We start from the raw sequence: 22,269 nt of genomic DNA on the forward strand, positions 1-22,269 counted from the left end.
GTGTAGTGGTTAAGAACAGGGTTTGATTCCCCACTCCTCCACTTGCAGCTGCTGGAATGGCCTTGGGTCAGCCATAGCTCTTGCACAGCTGTCCTTGAAAAGGGCAGCTTCTGGGAGTTTTCTCAGCCCCACCTACCTCACAAGGTGTCTGCTGTGGGGAAGGAAGGTAAAGGAGATTGTGAGCCGCTCTGAGACTCTCAGTGAAAGGTGGGGTATAAATCCAATTTCTTCTATATTAGGCATACCCTAGCCCATCTTATAAACTAAGGGAACTCTTCCCTTTATCATACAAGCAAGAAAAAAAACTCCACACACTATTATATCAGTTTATTTTCCCTCTCCCCCTGCATATGCATCAACTTTAGCACCTCAAGTTTACTATTTATGCCCTGATCGAACTCTAGTAGCGTAAAAATAACATTTTCAGAATGAAAAGTTGCATATTGCACTGAAAGCACTGTAGGATAAACCCATGTTCAAAATGCACCTCCCAGTTTATGCCCATGGTTCCTAAACCCCAGCAAACAATACTCCCATTGCTAGAAAATTCAAGCTTTCTTCATTAGTTCTTGTTCACAAGCCTTGTGGGCATACAGAGGGAAGAACTCCCTAGTGTTGTGTTGCAAGTTGAAGCTTTTGCCTCATTACACATTCTGTGGGAGGCTTAAGGCTTGATTTTTTTTAAAGTACTCATTAATGTTACTCTACAGTCAGTCTTGAATTAACAGCTGAATTGTATCTTGTTGAAACAAAGGTAGATTGTGACAGAAGTCTCAACCCATTATTTTAGCCTTCACTCCCCCCACCCCAGAGGGGAAAGCTGCCCCATAATTACATACGAAGTCCTTGGGACCACATAAAGATTTCTGGATAGAGTATAGGCTGCTTTTGTTCTAAGCTCAACAACTATGGCTTTGAGGTATGGATTTCTGTAAAGGCCTTTTAAGTCTGGCACATTTTCAAGTAGCGAGGATCTTGTGTTCGTCTCTCTTCTGCTGCAGGGATAGATTCAGACCCAGTCTTCTCCTTGGGCAGGAAAGACCAGAAAGAGCATTCTGCATATTGTTGATTAACGCCTGGCTTGCAACAGTAGCCCCTACCTGCAATGGAAGAAGAGTTCTGAAATTTTCTTTCCCCTGTGTCCAGGAGTTAATTGATTTCAAATCCATATACAGAAACTTCAGACTGACTCATTGGATGGGAACTTCCCAAGTCAAATGCACTGCAAGACACACGTTTCTTCCTTGGTGCAAAGCAATCTAGTCCATAGTAATCAACACTGTTGCAGCTTCTTTTCCAGCATCTTACTGCACCAGTCAAGAGGCATTTTGCCTGTTCTCTTACACCATGTAATGACAAAAGCCTTTTGTCTTCTTCGGTCTTGCCAAGCATGGAGTCTCTGGACCGCAGCTGCCTCTTGCTGGCAAAAGGGGAAGCCAACACATCGTAGAATATCTAGCTGTGGCTCAGAAACAGCAGCTTCACAAAGTCCGGTAGGTGAGGAACTCTTTCATCTTTCTGGGGATGGGCAGTGCCAGAACCTGGTAAGTCGAGAGGAAGTGGCGGATGGATTTACGACACAGGTGCTTGAGGGAGGAAAGAGCCTGGGGGGCAGTCCAAAACTGGACGTGACCATCTCTTGTCCTGCAAAGAGAAGAGATGAGTGGAGTAAAGTATAGGAGTCACTCGAGCAAAATGAGTTAGTGCTGGATTAGAGACCAGTCCAGCTGGTGACAAAGCCACATGACCTCAGTGTCGCTGCTGTTATAGGAATATACATCTTACCACACCAGTCGCATTTTTTTTTTGTCTACCAGCCAAATAGGTTAGTGATCATAAGAACATGGGTCATGTTGGATCAGGTCAATGGCCCACCCAGTCCAACTCTGTCACACAGTGGCCAAAACCCAGGTGCCATCAGGAGGTCCACCAGCAGGACCAGAAGCCCTCCCACTGTTCCCCCCACCCCCAAACACCAAGAATACACAGAATCACTGCCCCAAACAGTGTTCTATCTAGACCTTGTGGCAAATAGCCACTGGTGGACCTCTGCTCCATATGTTTATCTAATTCCCTCTTGAAGCTGTCTATGCTTGCAGCCACCACCACTTCCTGCAACAATTAATTTCATTCATTAATTACTCCTTGGGTGAGCAAGTGCTTCCTTCTATCTGTTCTAAGCCTACTGCTCATTAACTTCATTGAGTGCCCATGAATTCCTGCAGCATGAGAATACTTTATCTATCCAATATGGAGGCTGATTTTAATGATAGATTGCATATTCTTTGTCAGAAGATCCACAAGTTCACATTTGAGTCCTTTCAGAACTCTTGGATGTATGCCATCTGGGCCTGGTTTTTAATTTGTCAGTTTCTAGGATCTCATCTCGTCACCTCAATCCAATTTAGGTTTTTGACACCCGTCCAGTTCTGGAGTGGGCAAGCACCTCCCATCTTACACAGTGCAGACAGAGGCAAAAATGCATTCAGCTTCTCTACCATTTCGCTATCCTCCTTTAGTGATCCGATCATCCAAGGGCCCCACTGCCTCTCCTTGGCTGGTTTTCTGCTTCTGATGTATTTAAAGAATTTTTTATTGTTGGTCTTTGTTCTTTGCTATATGTTCCTCATAGTCCCTTTTTGCCTGTGATCACTGACTTTCATTTAATTTGCCAAATCCTGTGCTCCCTTTTATTTATCTTACTCTGTCCAGCCTTCCACCTGCTGCTTCTGTTACTTTGCAGGCCTTTTTAAATACCTATTTGTACCTTTCTTAACCTGTGGCATACAGTTTATCTTTGTTTCCAGCCTAGCAGTTTTAAATATTTTCCAAGCTTCCTGAAGAGATTTGACCCTCCTTACCTTTGCCTCCAGTTTCTTTTCACAAGCCCCTTAATTTGAGAGAAATTACCCCTTCTAAAGTTAGATGTGGTCACCTTGGTCTTTTGGGGCAACTTCCTATTTGCATAAATGCTAAACTTAATAGCATTGTTCTCAACTGGTGTAACCATGTTTACATCTCTCACTAGGCCTTGAGCATTATTTAGGATCCAGGATCACCTCTCCTCAGTAGATTCTGTGATCATCTGATCCACAGCACAATCATTTGAGTGTATCTAGAAACCCAGCCTCTTTCTCCTGACTTGACTATATATTGACCCAATCAATATATGGGGTACTTAAAATCACCTATTATGACACAGTTATTTCATTTAGCTGATTTCCTTAATTCATTTGCTGTTTTTAAATTGTTTTCTAACCTTTGATCTGGTGAGCAATAACAAACTCCCAGAGATAAGCTTCCTTTGTGCAGACTCTATCTGGCAGAACAGGGTTTGATTTCCCACTTCTCCACTTGCGGCTGCTGGAATGGCCTTGGGTCAGCCATATGTCTTACAAGAGTTGTCCTTGAAAGGGCAGCTGCTGTGAGAGCCCTCTCAGCCCCACCCACCTCACAGAGTGTCTGTTGTGGGGGAGGAAAATAAAGGCGATTGTGAGCCACTCTGAGATTTGGAGTGGAGGGTAGGATATAAATCCAATATCATCATCATCTTGGGCCCACTTTCACAACTAAGCATCTGCACACTCCATACAAAGCCATGAAGAGGGCCCAAATGTAATAATTCCCACACAGACACCAGATGCCCCATCCAAGTCCCTCGCTCCTTGTGGTTTTTAAAAAAGGCTTAATAGCCAGCAGTTAAGGTATTTCCCCCCTACTTGGTTTGCGAGAGCTGAAAGCTTGGCTTGTTTAGGGCCAGTCATTTTGGCAGCTTTTGTGACTGTGACTGTGTGCTTTCTGCTGTGGATGAAGCACTATGGCTACTTGCCCAGAACATACCCCGTAGCAATGATTCCACCATATGGGAAGTAAGTACAGCAGAGTCCATTCTTCACGGGGGCAAAAGAAACTGGGCTTCCCAGCTCCAAGGCCCAGATCCTCAGCAGCCTAGAAGAGATAAGGGAATATACAGGAGAACCATTTTAAAAAATGTATGTCTAGCAAGCTTTAGGAAACACTCGACCACCCAAGCTTCAGTTTTTGCAATGTAGTTCTGATTGGCAAAAAAAAAAAAAACACTTTGATCCTATAGAGCGTCTTAACAGTTAAAGCACACAATATTGACCTTGACAGACCAGTGGTTGGGCCTGATATAAAGGCAGCTTCCTGTGTTCAAGCATTTTGTTTCACCCTTCCCATTTAACAGACTTCAGTTTTAGAAGAAGCATCTATGTGAGATTAAGGCAATGGTATTTTCTAGTTTGCCAGATAAGGTGCAGAACAGTAGCTGAGAGATGGAGCGACCAATCAAGAAGCTCCTGTTTTGAATCTCACATCTGCGATAGAGTTAGAAAGTCACAGAGTGGACCATACCACTTAAGGTGGAAGGTTCCATTTTAGAATGCTCCACTCCATGCAGACTCCCTACAAGCAGAACACCAGCTCAACAAACAACAGCAGGAGGTTGAACCCTTCTCCCTACTGTACTACTTTTCTATCTACATGGAGCTTTGAGGTTACATAAAAACATGCAAAGCTGGAAACTGCTGTAGGTCACTCCTAACATTTTGTTCTCCTGCACACACAGAACCAAGGATTAAGAAAGCCGCTTCCTTTCAGCCTCACCCCAGGACCCAAATGTAAAGCACTGATCAGTGCAGCTTTCAGGCAAAGGACTTTCATTGACTGGTCTTAGAAGGAGCAATGGCATCTCAGGAGAAGACCAACTAAGTTTCCTAGCATCTCCCCTGAGATTAAAAAAGACTGCGAACTGTATAGTGTGAGCAGTTTGCTCATCCTTCATAGCTCTCACCTGTCATCTGCCACTGTTGCAAGATAAAGTCCTTCAGGGGAGAAGCATACAGATCGTAAGGAGCTGGCGTGGTAGTCACTGCTATGGTCCAGGGATGACTGCAATGGAATGTGGCTGTGGAGAAAGAAAGGAGGAGAGTTGGATCTCCAGATCCACAGGAAACAGCCCTCTGGATCAAAGGTCTACCTAGTCCAGCATCCTGGTGTTTCTGGGAAAGGCCAAAAGCAAGGCCTTGCAAGTAGCATTCATCTCCTGCTCAAGGTAAGGCAGAGACATGGCTCAGCCTTGCATGCAGGAAGTCCCAGGTTCAATCCCTGCCAACTCCAGTAAAATGATCAGGTAGGAGATGTCAAAGATCTCTAACCTGAGACATTACAGAACAGCTGCTACTCAGAATAGACAATATTGATTTGGACTGGAGTGGTGTTTAAGGCAGCTTTATGAGTGTGAGGGCCTTCTGGCAAATGAATTCAGATACCACAAGTGTAGAGGTTCTATTTAGTGATTGTGGCTAATCGTTGGTTATGGACCTCTCCATAAGCTTTTCTCATTCTTTTCAAAAGCTTGGAGCCACCATAGCAATCTGGAGCAGCAAATTTCACACTTTCAATTATGCATCATGTGATGGAGTCTTTTTTCATCTTTGTTCATCTCTTGCCTTGAAAACCCCATGGGGGTCACCATAAATCAGCTGCAACACTTCACACACACACACATCTTGAATCTGAAGTCAACCAGTATGGTTTTTGTTGTGTTGAGAGAAAGAAGGATTTATTCACACTATTTGTGATTTTATAAATGTCTTCCCAGCCTCTCCCCTTAAAAGCATTGCTTTTTAAGAAAAAGACTTAAAACGTGGCATTGTAAGTAAGCCCCTGTGATAATTTTGGTTGCCCCTTTTCTTCTCAGGCCTGAACTACACAATACATTCCTCCATGAGTCAGGTTGGGGTTCTCTCCTCGCAGCCATATGCCAGCTCTGGGAATCTTAACTTTCCCAAGCCCCAGAGCAGATAAGGACCTCAGTCCAAAGGCAGAAGAAGCTTAATCCCTTTCCCCAACATTTTTTCCAAGCTGAAATGGCCCTGGGGAGGGTTATTTATCACAGAAGTGTAGCATGTAAATCAGAAGACATCAGAAGAAGAACTGAAGGCCCCACCTAGTGACAGATCTGCAAACTACAGTTGGAGGAAGAGTGGCACGCAAAGTTACCAATGCATCATAGACTTCTCCGCCGACTGGTTAGCAGGAACACGCTTTTGGAACTAAGAGGAATTGGAGTTGCTTGTCAGGGATCCTGGTCTCATGAAGACAGCTGCTTGACTGAAATTTCTGAGAGCCGCTACTCTGCTTAGCAAGCCTCCTGGGCTCAGCCAAGGCCTTAAATCAGCACACGCCCTTTTTGGGATAGACCTCAAACGGACATTTCTTGTCACAAAAGGAATTTTTTTTTCTTACAGTAAGGCACTTCTTACAATGATGCAGGAGAGTCCTGATCAGATCTCACTCCTCTTCCTCTTCCAAGAAGGTCTGTAAGTAGGAGTAAGTGGAGAGATGCTCCAGTTCTGATTTACTATTCTGTCTCTGCTATGGGTTTAAGTAGCATAGCCAAGGCTAGGAAATACAGTTGCTCTAATCAAAAATCGGAGCCAACCTGCAGCTGATTTAAAGTTTAAGTCATGAGATCCAATCCCAGCTCTTAGGAAAAAAGGCACCCCCAAATGCAACCAGGAGGGACTGCCTCAAGAGAAGGGCAGCCTTGTTACACTGCCACCACTCATGGCCCAGAGGACTGCCACCTCCCTTACCAAAGGGATCTCATTTGCTCCCCTGTACAGGGGTCCCAGAGGATCACAGAGGCATCGTAGGAGCCGGTCGCAAGGAGCGCTGAATCTGGAGAGAAGTTGCATGATACAACACAGCCCTGGTGTCCTTCCAGCTTCCGCAGGAGGCTGTAGGAGTGCATACTCCACAGGAGAGCCTGCAAAGGAGAAAGAGGGAGGGGAGGGAATTAAAGCTGTGAGTTAAATGGGGGTGGTTAAAAGACTTAAATAACACAAGACAAAACTCCTTTCCTGTTACTTGAGTTTCTTTCACCAGAGATGCTGGGGACTGAATCTGTGACTTTCTGCATGCAAAGCAGGTGCTCTGCCACTGAGCCCCAGCTTTTCCTGTTGCTTGGTGAACTTAGCAAGCTGCTCTATAGACAGAGTCAAGGCATGAGTCTTTCTAACTCAGCACTGTCTTCTTGGATTAGTAGTGGCTCTCCAGTCCTCCAGTAAAGACAGGTCCTTCCCTCCAACACCTGTCACCACTGATCTTTTGGAGATGCCAAAAACTGTACTTGGGACCTTCTACATGCAAAAGTATGTTCTCTACAACCTAGACCAGGAGCCGGCCAAACTTGCTTAACAGAAGAGTCACATAAATGTCAGATGTTGGAGAGCCACAAGACATGAACACCAGAAGTTTGAGAGCCTCAAGACAAGAAGGAAAGGAGGGAGGGAGGGAGAGGTGGAAAGAAAGTAACTTTGACTCTAAATGCATTTTTCAAGCCATCAACTGTCTTGGCTTGGAAAGTGATTTAAAGAGAGAAATGCCTTCTCCAAGCTGGCTGATGGAGTAGTGGGAGCTTTGAGAGCCACACAATATGTTTGAAAGAGCCTCAGTTTGGCCTCCGCTGACCAAACAAAGTCTCCCAAAATTAACCGCCCGTCATCCCACTGCTCCTCCATCACCTTCCCACTGCAGACAAGACTCACCGACTTCTCTCCAGCCGCTGAACACAACATGTGACCATCGGGGGAGATGCAGCAGCAGTAGACCCACTGCACGTGACCAGACAGCACCTGGAGTTGTCTTCCTGGAGAAAAATGAGAAACATCAGCAGAGCACTGGAACAGATTGATCTTTTCATCCTTCAGGAAGACATGTCCCATTTTTACAAAGCAACAGCATAGTGTTTTATTATTATTATTGGTCACTGTAACTGAGAATGAAGAAATATTTACATATTTATATCTTTGTCAAATAGGAAAGATTGAGACAGCTGATTGCATATGTTTACAATGTCTCTCTTAAAATAATATTGCACCAATTTTAAAATATTCACCAGGAGGATCAGAGTTCTATACTTTCCTCTTCCTTTCAGACATTTCTTAAAGAAATAATTCATAACATAATAAAAAATTTGTTTTAACAGCATATGCAACACAAAAGCAGAGGTTGAATTGTGAAATGTGTGCAAGAATTTTGGGAGACTGGATTATGATGGCACATACTCGTTCTTTTTTTGGCTTGGTACTGCTCATCGTAGTTTTTAATGTTTTTATTAATACTTTTGGGGTTGATCTTGGATCAAATAAATGGAACTGAACTACATATTAATACTGCGTGTTTCTCTCCAATGGGAACCAAAGCTGTCCACCATTTTATCCCCACAATAACCATCTTGTGAGGTAGGAGGAGCTGACAGTGACTGGCCCAAGATCATCCAGTGAAGTTCTGTGGCAGAGTGGAGATTCAAATCTAGCTTTCCAGATGATAGTATGACACAGTAACCACTACATCATGCTGATTCTACATATACTCAAGGTGACGCCCTGCCAAATATCCTCCCTTCCCCCAAGGGGATGTGCAGTGGACTGTCCCTCTGATGTGAATCTGGTCCTCAGGTTCCATCTGGCCCCAGAAGACTTATCTTATCCAGTGGCTTTTTTGTAGCAGGAACTCCTTTGCATGTTAGGCCACACACCCCTGATATAGCCAATCCTCCTGGAGCTCACAGTAGGCCCTGGAATAAGAGTTCTGTAAGCTCTTGGAGGATTGGCTACACAAGAGGGGTGTGGTCTAATATGCAAAGGAGTTCCTGCTACAAAAAAGCCCTGATCTTATCTAGTATGGCCACAAGTTTTTTGGGCCTTTGCCATTTATACTCTTAAAGAGATTTTTTTTCCCCTTCTCTCTGAAGCATCTTGAAAACCAATTCCCCTCTTACACTACATCATCCACATTAAGGGCACTTTAAATCCACTTTCAATGCACTTTGCAACTGGATTTTACTGTGTGAAACAGCAATATCCACTTGTAAATTATCATTAAAGTGGACTGAAAATGCATTGTTCAGCTGGTGAGAAAGCACCCTCAGTCTGCAATACTTCCTTGGTTGCCAAGTTACAAAAGAAATTCTGAACTGGAGCTTTCCAGGGCATGACACCCTTTGTGCCTGATAAATTCAGAGGAACGTGTAAGCTTACGCTCTGCATTTGGTGACAGTGCCCATGACCTTAATTTTAAAAAGGTATTATATTAGGTTTCATGTTCCTAGGCCCAAGGCTAAAGAACAAACAGTCTGTAGGCCTCCAGGAAACCTCCCTTCTGCAAAGGCCTGATGTCTTTGTGTAAATTTTCCAACAGGCTTTCATTTCCCAGGTACAATCTAAGCTTCAGGACTGGGGGGAAATGGCGGGAAAAGCAGGCACCAATGATTGATGAGGTGGAGCTCATCCAGAGAACATATAAGGCCCTGCACAGAGAAGGGGGTGTTCACTCCCTGAAGTGGAGCAGCAGTGAGGCTACTTTTGGGGGGAGTCAATCCTTTACTCATGGCTGGGTGAGTCCGGCCTACCAGGGACAGGTGGTAAAACAGAGTAGGAAACCAAATAAAGCAGTTGCATCAGAGAGCTTTGCTGTTTTCTGTCTAGCTTCATCCTTGTTGAGTTGTATCCTGTATACTTGTAGTGTATCCTTGTGTTAATTCTGCACCATTTTTGTAACTTTTCTCTTTTTTACTTACTTGCTATTGTATTTGTTTATTCTGCATGGATTCATCACACTTGGCCATACATCAGGGCATACCCTGACTAAAGAAGGGGTTGCCAGACTGCCATTTGCCAAAGTGAAATCCTATTGGGTATTTGAGGGAGGAGGCAGAGTTGTAGGCCTACACATCCCCCTCCCTTCCGCTCTCTCTGGTTCAAAACACCGCTCCTGTAGCTGCCTTTCTTTGCACATATCTGTTAGCAGTAAACAACCCATGGCTTGAGAAGTCTGAAGTGTTACATATAAATTCTCTTCTAGTCCTTCCAACAACCCCCCCCCCCCCAAGGTATGTCAGCATTGCTATGCCCAGTGGAAATTGTGCCCTGCCTAGGGCCACCTAGGGAGTAAACAGCACTGGTGAGATTCGTACTGAAAACCTCCTGATTTGTAGCACAACCCTCCAAACACTTTGCACACAAGATAACTAGACTCGCCTTATCATGCTCTGTGAAGCCTAGAGCTTGGTTTTACATGGTCAGAGTCAGCCGCTCCTCATTTGTCTATTCATCACATTTTTATGATCACATTCATCACATTTTTATTCATCACATTTTCCTCTGATGTTCTCAGTGTGTAAGACAAAGTTCTTCCTTCCCTGTTTAGCTGCACAACCACCCTGTGAGATGGGGGAGGCTGAGGGTGCAAAGACTGACCCAAGATCACCCAGCAAGGATCATAGCCATGTGGGGATTTGAACCTGGGTGTCTCAGATTTTAATCCTACATCCTAAGCACTCCCATGTTATGCTGAGGCACATGAAGTATGATGAACTGAACTGTGTAGGTACCAACTAAACATAAAGCCCCCGTGTCATTTGAGTGCAGAATACCATTGCCTCTCAGTTCCTCAACTGCCCCACACTATTACATACGGTTGATTTTAATCATAGATATTCCTGTACTATTATCTAGTTTTCATAACTTTTGTAAAGTTCAGCAGCTGATCAGAAAAAATACAGGCCTGTCTTTAGTCCTGACTGTTCATTAGTGTAGCAGAAGAAATGGTAAATCTGTTGCTCTTTCAGTCTTTAACAAGCATCGTTTAACCTCATAACCTGCCACTGATAAATTAATAAGTGTTATCAAGATGTATTTCAATACACCTGTTTGCTTATCTGTATAATCGTTTTGGGGATCAATCATGTTATTTAGAGAACGATCATGGGAGGTTATCTTACACAGATCAGCTAGTGAGGAAAATTCTCATAGGACAGAGATCCCTAAATTGCCTTCATTACAGGTCAACCACAAATGGAGGAGAAGAGGAGATGGTCATCTTGGTTATTATGTTTTATGGTATGGTTGTGTTTTTCTATTGTTTTGTTCTTTGCATTTAATTCTTTTTTCATTACAGGTCAACTGCCTCTTTTTTAGGATTTATACACTGAAATGTACTTTTTCTTGTGTTTAAGATTCATTTTAAAAGACTGAAACAAAGAAAACCCCAGTCCCATCTCACAAGGCCATACCATTCTGGCTCAGGTCCCAGACGCGCAGGGTTTTGTCTCGGGAAGCAGAGACAAGGATGGAGCAGCTCTCACCAGGTGCAAAGCTCAGGTCCCTCACAACATCCAGGTGCCCAGACAGGTTGAACAACAAACTCCCTACAAACAGCAGGACACAGGTTTAAACCCAGCGAGGCAGAAGAGCCAGTAGGATTTGGGGAAGCAAGGTCAGGGAAGCGGGGTGGGAGGGTAGGGGCTGAACTGCTTCTTCCCAGCCACAGAAAAGATCAGAGATATTTTTTGGAGCAAGCTAAATGAGTTGCAGGTCTATCAGACACAGGAGGATAAAGAGGAAAGGTTCTTCAGCTACAAAAGAGCACAGAAACAATAAGAATAATATCCCTTAGATGGGGACTCCTGTCTATCTCCTGTGTAAAATCCGCCGCTACACAAATTCAAACTTCGTCAGTTGCATTCCACTGCATTGTGGAACGGCCTGTGAAGGCATACACTCAATTAAGGTGCAACTTCGCAAGTTTAGCCAGGGGGAGCGGGATTCTGCCAGTAGTCTGCATTGCACGTATTTCAAGAATTGGTGCAAATTGCTGTTTTTCCTATTACTGATATTACCGATCTTGACTGTTGTCATGATCTAGGCCTAGTGAGACCTACAGGCTCCAGGAGAGCCTGTATCAGAGTAGCTTCAGGCCTACATTTCCCAGGATCCCTTCTGTCCCTCTGATTGGGTGGACAGCAGTTTTGGAGGGAAATAAAGGCCAAGCTACAGAGAAGACTGAAGACTGCAGATTTATACCCCGCCCTTCTCTGTGAATCAGAGACCCAGAGTGCCTTACAATCTCCTATATCTTCTCCCCCCACAACAGACACCCTGTGAAGTGGGTAGGGCTGAGAGGGCTCTCCCAGCAGCTGCCCTTTCAAGGACAACTCCTGCAATAGCTATGGCTAACCCAAGGCCATTCCAGCAGCTGCACATGGAGGAGTGGGGAATCAAACCCGGTTCTCCCAGATAAGAGTCCACACACTTAACCACTACACCAAGAGGGGGAAGTGTTCTCTCTGAAAAGACTGGGCTGAATGAAGCTGCAGTCATGAGAGCTCCCCCATCCAAAGAGTGGTGAACCAGTTGGAATTAGAAGAAGGAACAGATAGTTGCATCACGGCTTTTCATTTTGCTTTGTAACACCTTTACTGTTTCCATATTCACTATTGCACTAAACATTACAGCCCACTTGTTTGTTCTTGAGCACTTACAATAAACATTGTTGCTATACTGCCTGAGGGCATGCCTCTTAGGTCACAGATAAAAGGTGCTTGCTGAGATGGGAGACGGGTTGGGTGGGTGCTCTAGGGACCCTCCCAGACAGGCCCTTACCAGAGTAGTGGCAGCCAGTAAAAGGCCCTCCCTGGTCCCCTGCTTGTGACAGCTCCTTTACAGGCTTAAAGAGTACATCTCAAATAATCACATTCAGAGCATTTTTACCCTGGCTTTTTCTCCAAGGACTTGGGCAGTGGCTCCCTACCTCCCTTCAGTTTATCCTCACAACAACCCTGTGAGCATGTGACTGGCCCAAAGGCACCCAGTAAGCTTCACAGCAAACAGGATTTGAAACTGGGTCTCCCCAGTCCTAGCCCCAAACTCTAGCCATACATCATACTGGTTTTCTTAAATAAATACCTGTCTCCACCTGCCAGACTTTAATCTGCCCATCATTTAGTCCCGTGGCAAGAACCAAGCAGGAAGCATGCTTTCTGGAGCTGGGAGGAAGCCATCGGCTAAAGGCCAAGCCCCACACAATCTGACCACACTCCAACGTCTTCTCCTTTTCCCCTCCTCGACCACTGGCTTCACTTTTGATATAGTGGCTCTTGCGCTCCCAGGTTTTGCAGCTCCTGTGGAAAGAAATGGGAAGAGGGAGGTATGTCTAGGAGTTGGAAAATTCAGATAGCATCTCTTCTAGTTCCTTCCCCCACCCAAAGACAACAATCTCTTCCCTGATCCATTGGCACAAACCAGATCATTTCAAGCTATTACAAACCTCATGCTAGAAATACAAACTCGTAAAGTAACGGGCAAGCCAGTCAATCTTCAGCCACCGTTTCCCATCCATAAAATAAAAACAACCATAACCGATTTCACTGGCTAACTGCCAGAATAAAGACCCATGGTTCTGCATATGAGAAGCTCACTTTAAAAAAAAAAAAAAAAAGCAAATATGCAGGAGAATTCAAAATACAGCCCACCTCCTATCCATTTTGAGTGGTGCAGTCCCAGAACAGCTCTGACAAGCCTCCAGTGACAAGATATGCTAAATATATGTGAAGCTAAGTATACATTCATTATAGTGAATCAGGCCATTGGTCCACCAAGGTCAGTACTGTCTACTCAGAGAGGCAGTGGCCCTCCAAGGTCTCAGGCAGAAGACTTTCACATCACTTTCACTGCTTGACCCTTTTAACTGGAGATGCCAGGGACTGAACCTGGGACCTTCTACAAGCCAAGCAGATGCTCTACCATTAAGCCACAACCCCCAAAAATCTGTTCTGGTCTATAAGGCAGGCCAGGCTTTGCTAACATGAACAAAAGCTTGTGGGATTTATACCATTAGAGTGAAAGCAATACTAATTTCGAACTTGAGCCTTAAATGAGTTTTTTACTGTAATACAGCTGAAATACTGGAAACCCCCAACACAGCATCTAGTCCTGTTATGAATCACTTTGAGCTGATTAATATCAGCACAGGGAGTCCAGAATTGCTCCACCTAGGCTTTGGTTACTTCTAGCCACCACAGATCCAGCACTTGAACCTGGTGACTTCTCCTCACCATAACCTGCTACTAGCGAGCTGACAACTGGAGCTCCCAGGGGCTGAGCCTGAAATGTTAAGCATGCAAAGCACATCAGCTGCCACCAAGTCTCACTGATGTCACTGGTATGATCCTCTTTGGGTCCAGTCTTGATCTGAGTGTGGATTTCAATGCACTGGGCAGAGCCCACCAGGAGGAATACTCGTTGGTATACTCACTGCTCAGATTCCTCCAAAGGCCAAGGGAGCAGCTTGACGACACAGTGGCCCTGAGACCAAGCGAACCAAGCACCATCTGGGGAGAAGGCCACGCTCCACGTCTCACAAGTTGATTTCCAGTAGAATGGCTGGGGCTGCCCAGGCTTCAGTTCAGCCACTAGGAGGGGCTCACCTGGAGGAGGAGGAGAGAAATGTTTTTGGAACTGACATGCACACAGTCAGGTTACGGCAGCAAACAGCAGAAGTCACCTGCAGGATGAGCAACTATCATTCCAGGTAAATTAAAGGAGGCACTGGTCCAGCTTGTGGTCTCAAAAGGCTCAAAACCAGCTTGCAGGTCAATTGATTATCCGGAGAAGTTCCAAAGATATTGGCAGCCATTACTTGCTTACAGGTTATGCAAATTAAACACATTTTTGTCCTGCTCTTCCTCCAAAGAGCTCACTGCTGCTTACATGGACTTTCCCCTCCTCCATTTTATCTCCACACCAATCCTGTGAGATAGACTGGGCCAAGGGAGAGACTCAAGGTCACACAGAAAGCTTTATTGAAAAGTGAGAATTTGAACTGAGGCTTCCCCTGTCCTAGTTTAACACTAACTGCTATATCAAGCTAACCAATTTCACACATTATAAAGGTGCCCCAATATAGTATTTACTCTAATGCAAGACTAGATTCCCCCCCCCCCGGTATAGGGTTACTAATCCCCAGGTGGGGGCAAGGGATCCCCAGGTTTGGAGGCCCTCCCCCCGCTTCAGGGTCGTCAGAAAGCGGGGGGAGGGGAGGAAAATGTCTGCTGGGAACTCTATTATTCCCTATGGAGATTTATTCCCATAGAAAATCATGGAGAATTGATCTGCGGGTATCTGGGGCTCTGGGGGGGCTGTTATTTGGGGTAGAGGCACCAAATTTTCAGTATTGCTTCTAGTGCCTCTCCCCAAAATACCTCCCAAGTTTCAAAAAGATTGGACCAGGGGGTCCAATTCTATGAGCCCCAAAAGAAGGTGCCCCTATCCTTCATTATTTCCTATGGAAGGCAGAAATTGAAAAGGTGTGCCGTCCCTTTAAATGTGAGGGCCAGAACTCCCTTTGGAGTTCAATTATGCTTGTCACAGCCTTGATCTTGGCTCCACCCCTAATGTCTCCTGGCCCCACCCCCAAAGTCTCCTGGCTCCACCCCCGAAGTCTCTAGATATTTCTTGAATTGGACTTGGCAACCCTACCCAGGTATGCTACCAGAAAAAAAAAGAGGGGTAATTTTTTATTCAAATTACAATTATACGCAGCAAAAAAAAAATGGGGGAGGGTGTATAACCTTTTTGAGGGCGTTATCTAACTTTCAGGGTCACCTTCTATTCAAGTAAAAACAGATATTGTTTTTGTTGCTGTTACCCCAATTAAATCTCTACATTTCTAAGTACAACAATTTTCATGATTAGTAAATTATTACAAGAGTTACTGATTAATTTTTTTAAAACAATATTGCTGTTTTCCTTCAGTTTGGTAAACTCATATATGGTTTTGATATGCTGTTTTAGAAGCAGAAACAAGGAAAGGCTGGATTTTATTTAATAAACTTTTAGAGTTTTATTCTCACTATATTTTATTGTAAGCCACCATAGGCAAGTTCTCTGGGAAGATGCCATAAACGTTTTCTAAATAAATAGATAAGGAAAAAAAGGTACAGTTGGAGACTAATTTCAAAGACAGGCCATGAACAACAGAGGCTTGTGTCTTGCCAACCCTATGACTACTTTTAACAATTTTCACATATGCTGATTTGATTCCAACCCACTACCAGCCTGATGGGGTAGCAGCAAATAATCCATATAGCAAGTTCTGGAGCAGGGAAGCTGGACGCACACGTGCAAACATGCCTTTGCAGCTTTGAACTAAACCCCACCGAGGCAGCTCTTAGTTGGCAAACAAGGCTTATACTAAAATAGGTCTCCAAAACCGTAAACAGCAGATCAAATAGATTTTGCAGAGCTCAAACGTAAGACCACTATGGGCCACTTAAAATACTGCATTAATCAAAATCACTGAGTTTAAAACAGCCACTGTGAGTTTAAAACAGCTACCTGGCAGCTTAGCAGTATTTCAAAGCAAAACACGCACAAAAAGGTTCATCACTTCTCTCCATTTTTAACTATGCTAACTTGTCACCTGTGGTGTGAAAGATGCTCATAGCCCCAATTAAACCCAACTGATATTGAATTCAATTTAAACAGCATAAACATTCCCTATCACTTCAACTATAGCACAGACAGAAAGTTCCCCAGTATAATTTCTGATAGCCAGATTGTACGTTAAAGTAACTGGGAAAATGGCAGTAGCCCTAACACTTTTTTGCAAACAGATATGATTACTTTCAGAGAGTCCTTGGGTTGGTCCGCAGTAGAATCGAGGCCAGATGCACCTTGGAGACAAACATACCAAGATTTTCTGATACAAACTTTTCAGAGTCAAAGATCCCTTCATCAGCTATGAGTTGGATACTAATCCCAATTCATATCTGAGGAAGGGGTTTTTGACTCTTGAAAGCTCATACCCCAGAAATCTTGTTGGTCTCTAAGGTGCTACTGGGCTTAAACCTATATCTTGCCAACTTCCTGGGGATGGGGGCTCAGATTTCTTAAAATTACAGTTGATCTCCAGAACAGGGGAGATTTTGAGCCTAGTGCCACCTTTAAGACACAAGTCTATTCAAGGTATGAGCTTTCGTGTGCGCACACACTTCTTCAGAAACAGTGAAATGGAAGCTCATGTTTCATATATATATATACGCAGATGCCTCTACAAAGGTGAACAGCAAATTAATGAAGATGTTTTGACATATGCAAAGACAAGCTAATGTTTGGATGTAATTATGAAGGGGAAAAACAGTGAAGCAATAAATAGTCAAAGTAGGAGACTAATGTGTAAAAATATGTTATGAAGTAACTGAGTAAATAATTGAGACTCTGCTGTTATGCTCATATGCTGAATAAACTTTTGTTGATCTCAAAGGTGCCACTGGACCGCACCGCTTGGGAGCAGTGACCATAACGTATTGATTTCACCAGTTGTATAAACAGGGAGTTGCCCCAAAAGACCAGCACAACCACGTTTAACTTTTAAAAGGGTAAATTCTCTGAGATGAGAAGGCATGTGAAGAGGAAACTGAAAAGAAAGGTAAATACAATCAAAACCCTTGGGGAACCTTGGAGGCTATTTAAAACTACAATCCTAGAAGCTCAGAAAAAATATATATCACAAGTTAGGAAAGGCACAACAGGTATAAGAAAAGGCCTACATGGTTAAATGCGCCGCCAAATGCGGTTTAAAGATCTATACCGCACTGCTGGTACTAGCAGAACTAGCGTCAATTTCCATCAGTACTGGCAGACGAAGTTATTAATTGTATCAATTGTATTGACTGGTTTTTAAAATTGTTAAGTTCAATGTTTTATATTGTTAAATTCAACTGTTTTGATTATTATTGTATGCTTTTATGAAATGTTGTCAGCCGCCCTGAGCCTGCCGAGGTGGGGAGGGCGGGATAAAAATAAAATATTATTATTATATTATTAACAAACAAAGTAATGGGAGCTGTAAAAGGTAAGAAGACTCCTTTAAGCGGTGGAAAGCTAGTCCAAGTGAGATTAATAAAGGAGAACACAGGCAGTGGCAAATCAAATGCAAGACTGTGATCAGGCAGGCAAAAAGGGACTATGAGGAGCATATTGCAAAAAACATAAAGACCAACAATAAAAATTTCTTCAAATATATTAGAAGCAGGAAACCAGCCAGGGAGGCAGTGGGGTCTTTGGATGACCAAGGGGTAAAAGGATTACTGAAGGAGGATAGGAAAATGGCTGAGAAGCTGAATGCATTTTTTGCCTCAGTCTTCATTGTGGAAGATGGGAAGTGTTTGCCCGCTTCAGAACCACTAATTTTGGAAGGGGTGTTGAAAGACCTGAGTCAAACTGAGGTGACAAGAGAGGAGGTCCTACAACTGATTGACGAATTAAAAACTAATAAGTCACCAACTCTGGATGGCATACATCCAAGAGTTCTGAAAGAACTCAAAGTTGAACTTGTGGATCTCTTGACAAAAATATGTAATCTTTCATTGAAATCTGCCTCCATTCCTGAGGACTGGAAGGTAGCAAATGTCACCCCCATCTTTAAAAAGGGTTCCAGAGGAGATCCAGGAAATTACAGGCCAGTCAGTCTGACTTCACTACCAGGAAAGTTGGTAGAAACCATTATCAAGGACAGAATGAGTAGGCACATTGATGAACACAAGTTATTGAGGAAAACTCAGCATGGGTTCTGTAAGGGAAGATCTTGCCTCACTAACCTGTTACAGTTCTTTGAGGGGGTGAACAACACGTGGACAAAGGGGACCCAATAGATGTTGTTTACCTTGACTTCCAGAAAGCTTTTGATAAAGTTCCTCATCAAAGGCTCCTTAGCAAGCTCAAGAGGCATGGAGTAAAATCCTCTTGTGTATCAAAAACTGGCTAATTAATAGGAAGCAGAAACTGAGTATAAATCAGCAGTCTTAACAGTAGAGGACGGTAAGCAGTGGGGTGCCGCAGGGCTCAGTACTGGGTCCCATGCTCTTTAACTTGTTCATTAATGATCTGGAGTTGAGAGTAAGCAGTGAAGTGGCCAAGTTTGCAGATGACACTAAATTGTTCAGGGTGGTGAGAACCAGAGAGGATTGTGAGGCACTCCAAAGGGATCTGTTGAGGCTGGGTGAGTGAGTGTCATCGTGACAGATGATGTTCAATGTGGCCAAGTGCAAAGTAATGCATATTGGGGCCAAGAATCCCAGCTACAAATACAAGTTGATGGGGTGTGAACTGGCAGAGACTGACCAAGAATGAGATCTTGGGGTCGTGGTAGATAACTCACTGAAAATGGCAAGACAGTGTGCGATTGCAATAAAAAAAAGGCCAACGCCATGCTGGGAATTATTAGGAAGGGAAGTGAAAACAAATCAGCCAGTATCATAATGCCCCTGTATAAATCGATGGTGTGGCCTCATTTGGAATACTGTGTACAATTTTGGTCACCGCATCTCAAAAAGGATATTATAACATTGGGAAAAGTTCAGAAAAGGGCAACTAGAATGATTAAAGGTTTGGAACACTTTCCCTATGAAGAAAGGTTAAAACGCTTGTGGCTCTTTAGCTTGGAGAAATGTTGACTGCGGGGTGACATGATAGAGGTTTACAAGATTATGCATGGGATGGAGAAAGTAGAGAAAGAAGTACTTTTCTCCCTTTCTCACAATACAAGAACTTGTGGGCATTCAATGAAACTGCTGAGCAGGCAGGTTAAAACGGATAAAAGGAAGTACTTCTTCACCCAAAGGGTGATTAATATGTGAAATTCACTGCCACAGGATGTAATTATGAAGGGGAAGTGGTGGCAGCTACAAGCATAGCCAGCTTTAAGAGGGGATTGGATAAAAATATGGAGCAGAGGTCCATCAGTGGCTATATGTGTGTGTGTGTATGTATATGTGTGTGTGTGTGTGTATACACATACACACACACATATATTGGCCACTGTGTAACACAGAGTGTTGGACTGGATGGGCCACTGACCTGATCCAACATGGCTTCTCTTATGTTCTTATGGACTCAAAATCTGTTCTACTGCTTCAGACCAACACAGCCACCCATCTGGATCTATCCAGAATAGAAAGCTCAGTTCCCCTGGGGAAAATACCAGCTTTGAAAGGTAGACTCTATCATAGCCCATGGAGGTCTCTCTCCTCCTCACCTTCCATGCTCAATCTCCCATATCTGAACTTCGCAACACTAAAGATGTTCCTTTTCACTCTCTGGAACTTATTTCACTGCACTAATTTAAGGAAACGAAAGGTCCCCTGTGCTTTCACAACGTTTTCACGGCAGACTTTTAATTGGGTGGTTTGCCATTGCCTTCTCCAGTCATCTACACTTTTCCCCCCAGCAAGCTGGGGACTCATTTTACTGACCTCGGAAGGATGGAAGGTTGAGTCAACCTCGAGCTGGCTACCTGAAAACTCAGCTTCTGCTGGGGTTCTAACTCAGGTCGTGAGCAGAGTTTAGGACAGCAGTACTGCAGCTTTAATACTCTGCACCACGGGGCTCTGTGCACTAATTTAAACTGGTCCGTTAAACAACATGGGGGAGGGGAATAAACAGGAATCTCGTGGCACTTCATTGACTCGGCAATGTTTTGGTCAAGCATGCACTTTCTTGTACTAGCAAGCAGATACAGTAAACCGATCACGACTGGACAGTTAGACTTATCTGAGGTTTGAAAAACGACGTAAACCAACAGGAGAGTCTGGAGCAGTGTTCCTTTTAAACTGAGTTAGTGTGAGTTAGTTCACAGTTTTGTAACCTCTACCTCACACATTTGCGTCTTAGCTCAGGAAAAATGGCCCCAGAGCAAACTAATAAATGCAGTAGCCAAATCGCTCGCTCACTACTTTAATGCCAGTAGCTCAGAGAAAGTAGAATTTCTGCTCATCAGACTCTGCAGCTTAGAGGGAGTATTGGTCCGGACGGAGACCACCCCCAGTGATTGTGTTTTAAAGCAAGACAGAATTATGTAAAATTCAGATCAAAGCAGGGAAAACACAGCTCGGGGAGCAATTATGCTGCACTAATTAATACCGGTAAAGTGGATTAAGCCAGTCGCTGCTACAGGGAGATCGAAATCTTAAACCCCAGTAGAACAGAGGGTAGGGTGAAATTTCTGATTAAATCTCCAATACAGACAGTTCTCGTTGAAGAGCGAACGGGTAGAAGAGGAAGGGAGGAAGCGATTAAAGTCCCTCACCCTCCGCCGCCGCCGCCACCGCAGCATCCTCCTTCGCCACGAGCAGGCGATGCCGACGAGGGTCCCCCGAAGGCGTCTCCATTCGGCTCACATCTGGGCCCGACGAGGCTTGAGCTGCGGGCAACGGCGCCGCTTCCTCTTCCCGTTCCTGACCTGAACCAGTCACATGACAGCACTGCCGGGGGAGGGGAACGAAGGCGGGACACCCGGCAGGGTTCTTGACGGCGGGAGTCGGAGGAGAAGAGGAAGAGCAACGGCGCAACTTGGGTCTCTCCTCGCGCCGCCTTTGAGCCCAGGGCGCACCGCCGCGGTGGCCACATCCGGATGGCTTTATGCAGGGCTTTTAAAAAGCAGGAACGTACAGGAACGCAGTTCCGGCTGGCTTGGCATCAGGGGTGTGGCCTAATATGCAAATGAGCCCCTGTTGGGCTTTTTCTAAAAACAAATCCCTGGCTTTATGTCAAGTTGGGGCTGAGCTTCTCTACTTAGCCAGTGCGTTGTTACTTTTTATTTATTTGGTACGTTTTTTAATCCCGCCCTTTTCCAGGGAACTCAGGGCGGCAGCATACAACGCTCTCTTCTGGATTTGTCTCCACAACAGCCCAGCCTAATGCAAGCGATTGGCCCCAAATCACCCAGGCATTCTCATGGCGAGTGAACCTAAGTCTCCGATGTCCTAGTGCAGCACGCTAACCACTGTCTCACCTTTCCCCCAAAGAACTCCGTGTTTTCTCTCCTTATTTTACCCTTACAACAACCCTTAGAGGTAGGTTAGGCTGAATAGAGGTGATTGGATCCTGATGATTGCCCAGAGACTTTCATATGCAGGGCTAGCCCTAGACTGTCTGGCACCCTAGGCAAGGCTAACTTCTGGCACACTCACCCCACCCCCGCCAACTGATAATGTCATCTAATTTGGTGACCCCAGAAGAACAACACCCTAGACAATTGCCTAGTTTGCCTAGTGGCAGGGCCAGCCCTGTTCATAGGTGAAGGGGTTTTCAAACACTGTTTTTGCCAGTGCAACTGCAACACGATGGCTTCCTGCCAGATGCTGGAATCTGATTCATTCATCCCCTATTGACCAATGGACAAAGAACCAGCAAATTCTATCACTGTTATAAATTGAGTATATTGAGTTTAAGAGAGGATAATGGTTTCTTGACTTACAATAACCCAGCTCAGGCTAAGAAAAGAGAAACTGGCTCAAGGTCACCCTATGAACTCTACAGCAGAGTGAAGCTAATTCACCCCAGACCTCATCGCTGGGCCCTCTAGCTTGCTCTCTGACATGCCTGTTCTGCTTCTTCAGACAGG

The 22,269-nt window shown here is 44.5% G+C and overlaps 1 protein-coding gene across 1 annotated transcript; it reads right to left on the reverse strand.

Annotated features, from left to right (window-relative positions):
* Window positions 1–312: 312 nt before the first annotated feature.
* WSB2 (WD repeat and SOCS box containing 2) lies at window positions 313–21,247 on the reverse strand. Its single transcript, XM_060249616.1, has 9 exons — window positions 20,953–21,247; window positions 14,122–14,293; window positions 12,774–12,988; window positions 11,102–11,236; window positions 7,575–7,675; window positions 6,621–6,793; window positions 4,814–4,927; window positions 3,841–3,948; window positions 313–1,644 (listed from the first exon to the last, which is right to left on the reverse strand). Exons 1-9 carry the CDS (start codon window positions 21,032–21,034, stop codon window positions 1,482–1,484), a joined length of 1,263 nt encoding a protein of 420 aa, XP_060105599.1. The 5' UTR covers window positions 21,035–21,247; the 3' UTR covers window positions 313–1,481.
* Between the last annotated feature and the right edge of the window lie 1,022 nt (window positions 21,248–22,269).

This window comes from Heteronotia binoei, chromosome 11, assembly GCF_032191835.1.
Source record: "Heteronotia binoei isolate CCM8104 ecotype False Entrance Well chromosome 11, APGP_CSIRO_Hbin_v1, whole genome shotgun sequence".
In the NCBI taxonomy this organism is placed as follows: Eukaryota; Metazoa; Chordata; class Lepidosauria; order Squamata; family Gekkonidae; genus Heteronotia; species Heteronotia binoei.

Excerpts from the sequence above, each read along its gene's own strand:
- WSB2 (XM_060249616.1), bottom strand. The coding sequence starts at position 21,034 with ATGGAGACGCCTTCGGGGGACCCTCGTCGGCATCGCCTGCTCGTGGCG. Across the intron at positions 12,989-14,121 it reads CCTTTGGAGGAATCTGAGCA|GAGCTGCAAAACCTGGGAGC; the intron begins GTGAGTATACCA and ends TTCTTTCCACAG. Across the intron at positions 3,949-4,813 it reads GCAACAGTGGCAGATGACAG|GCTGCTGAGGATCTGGGCCT; the intron begins GTGAGAGCTATG and ends TATCTCTTCTAG.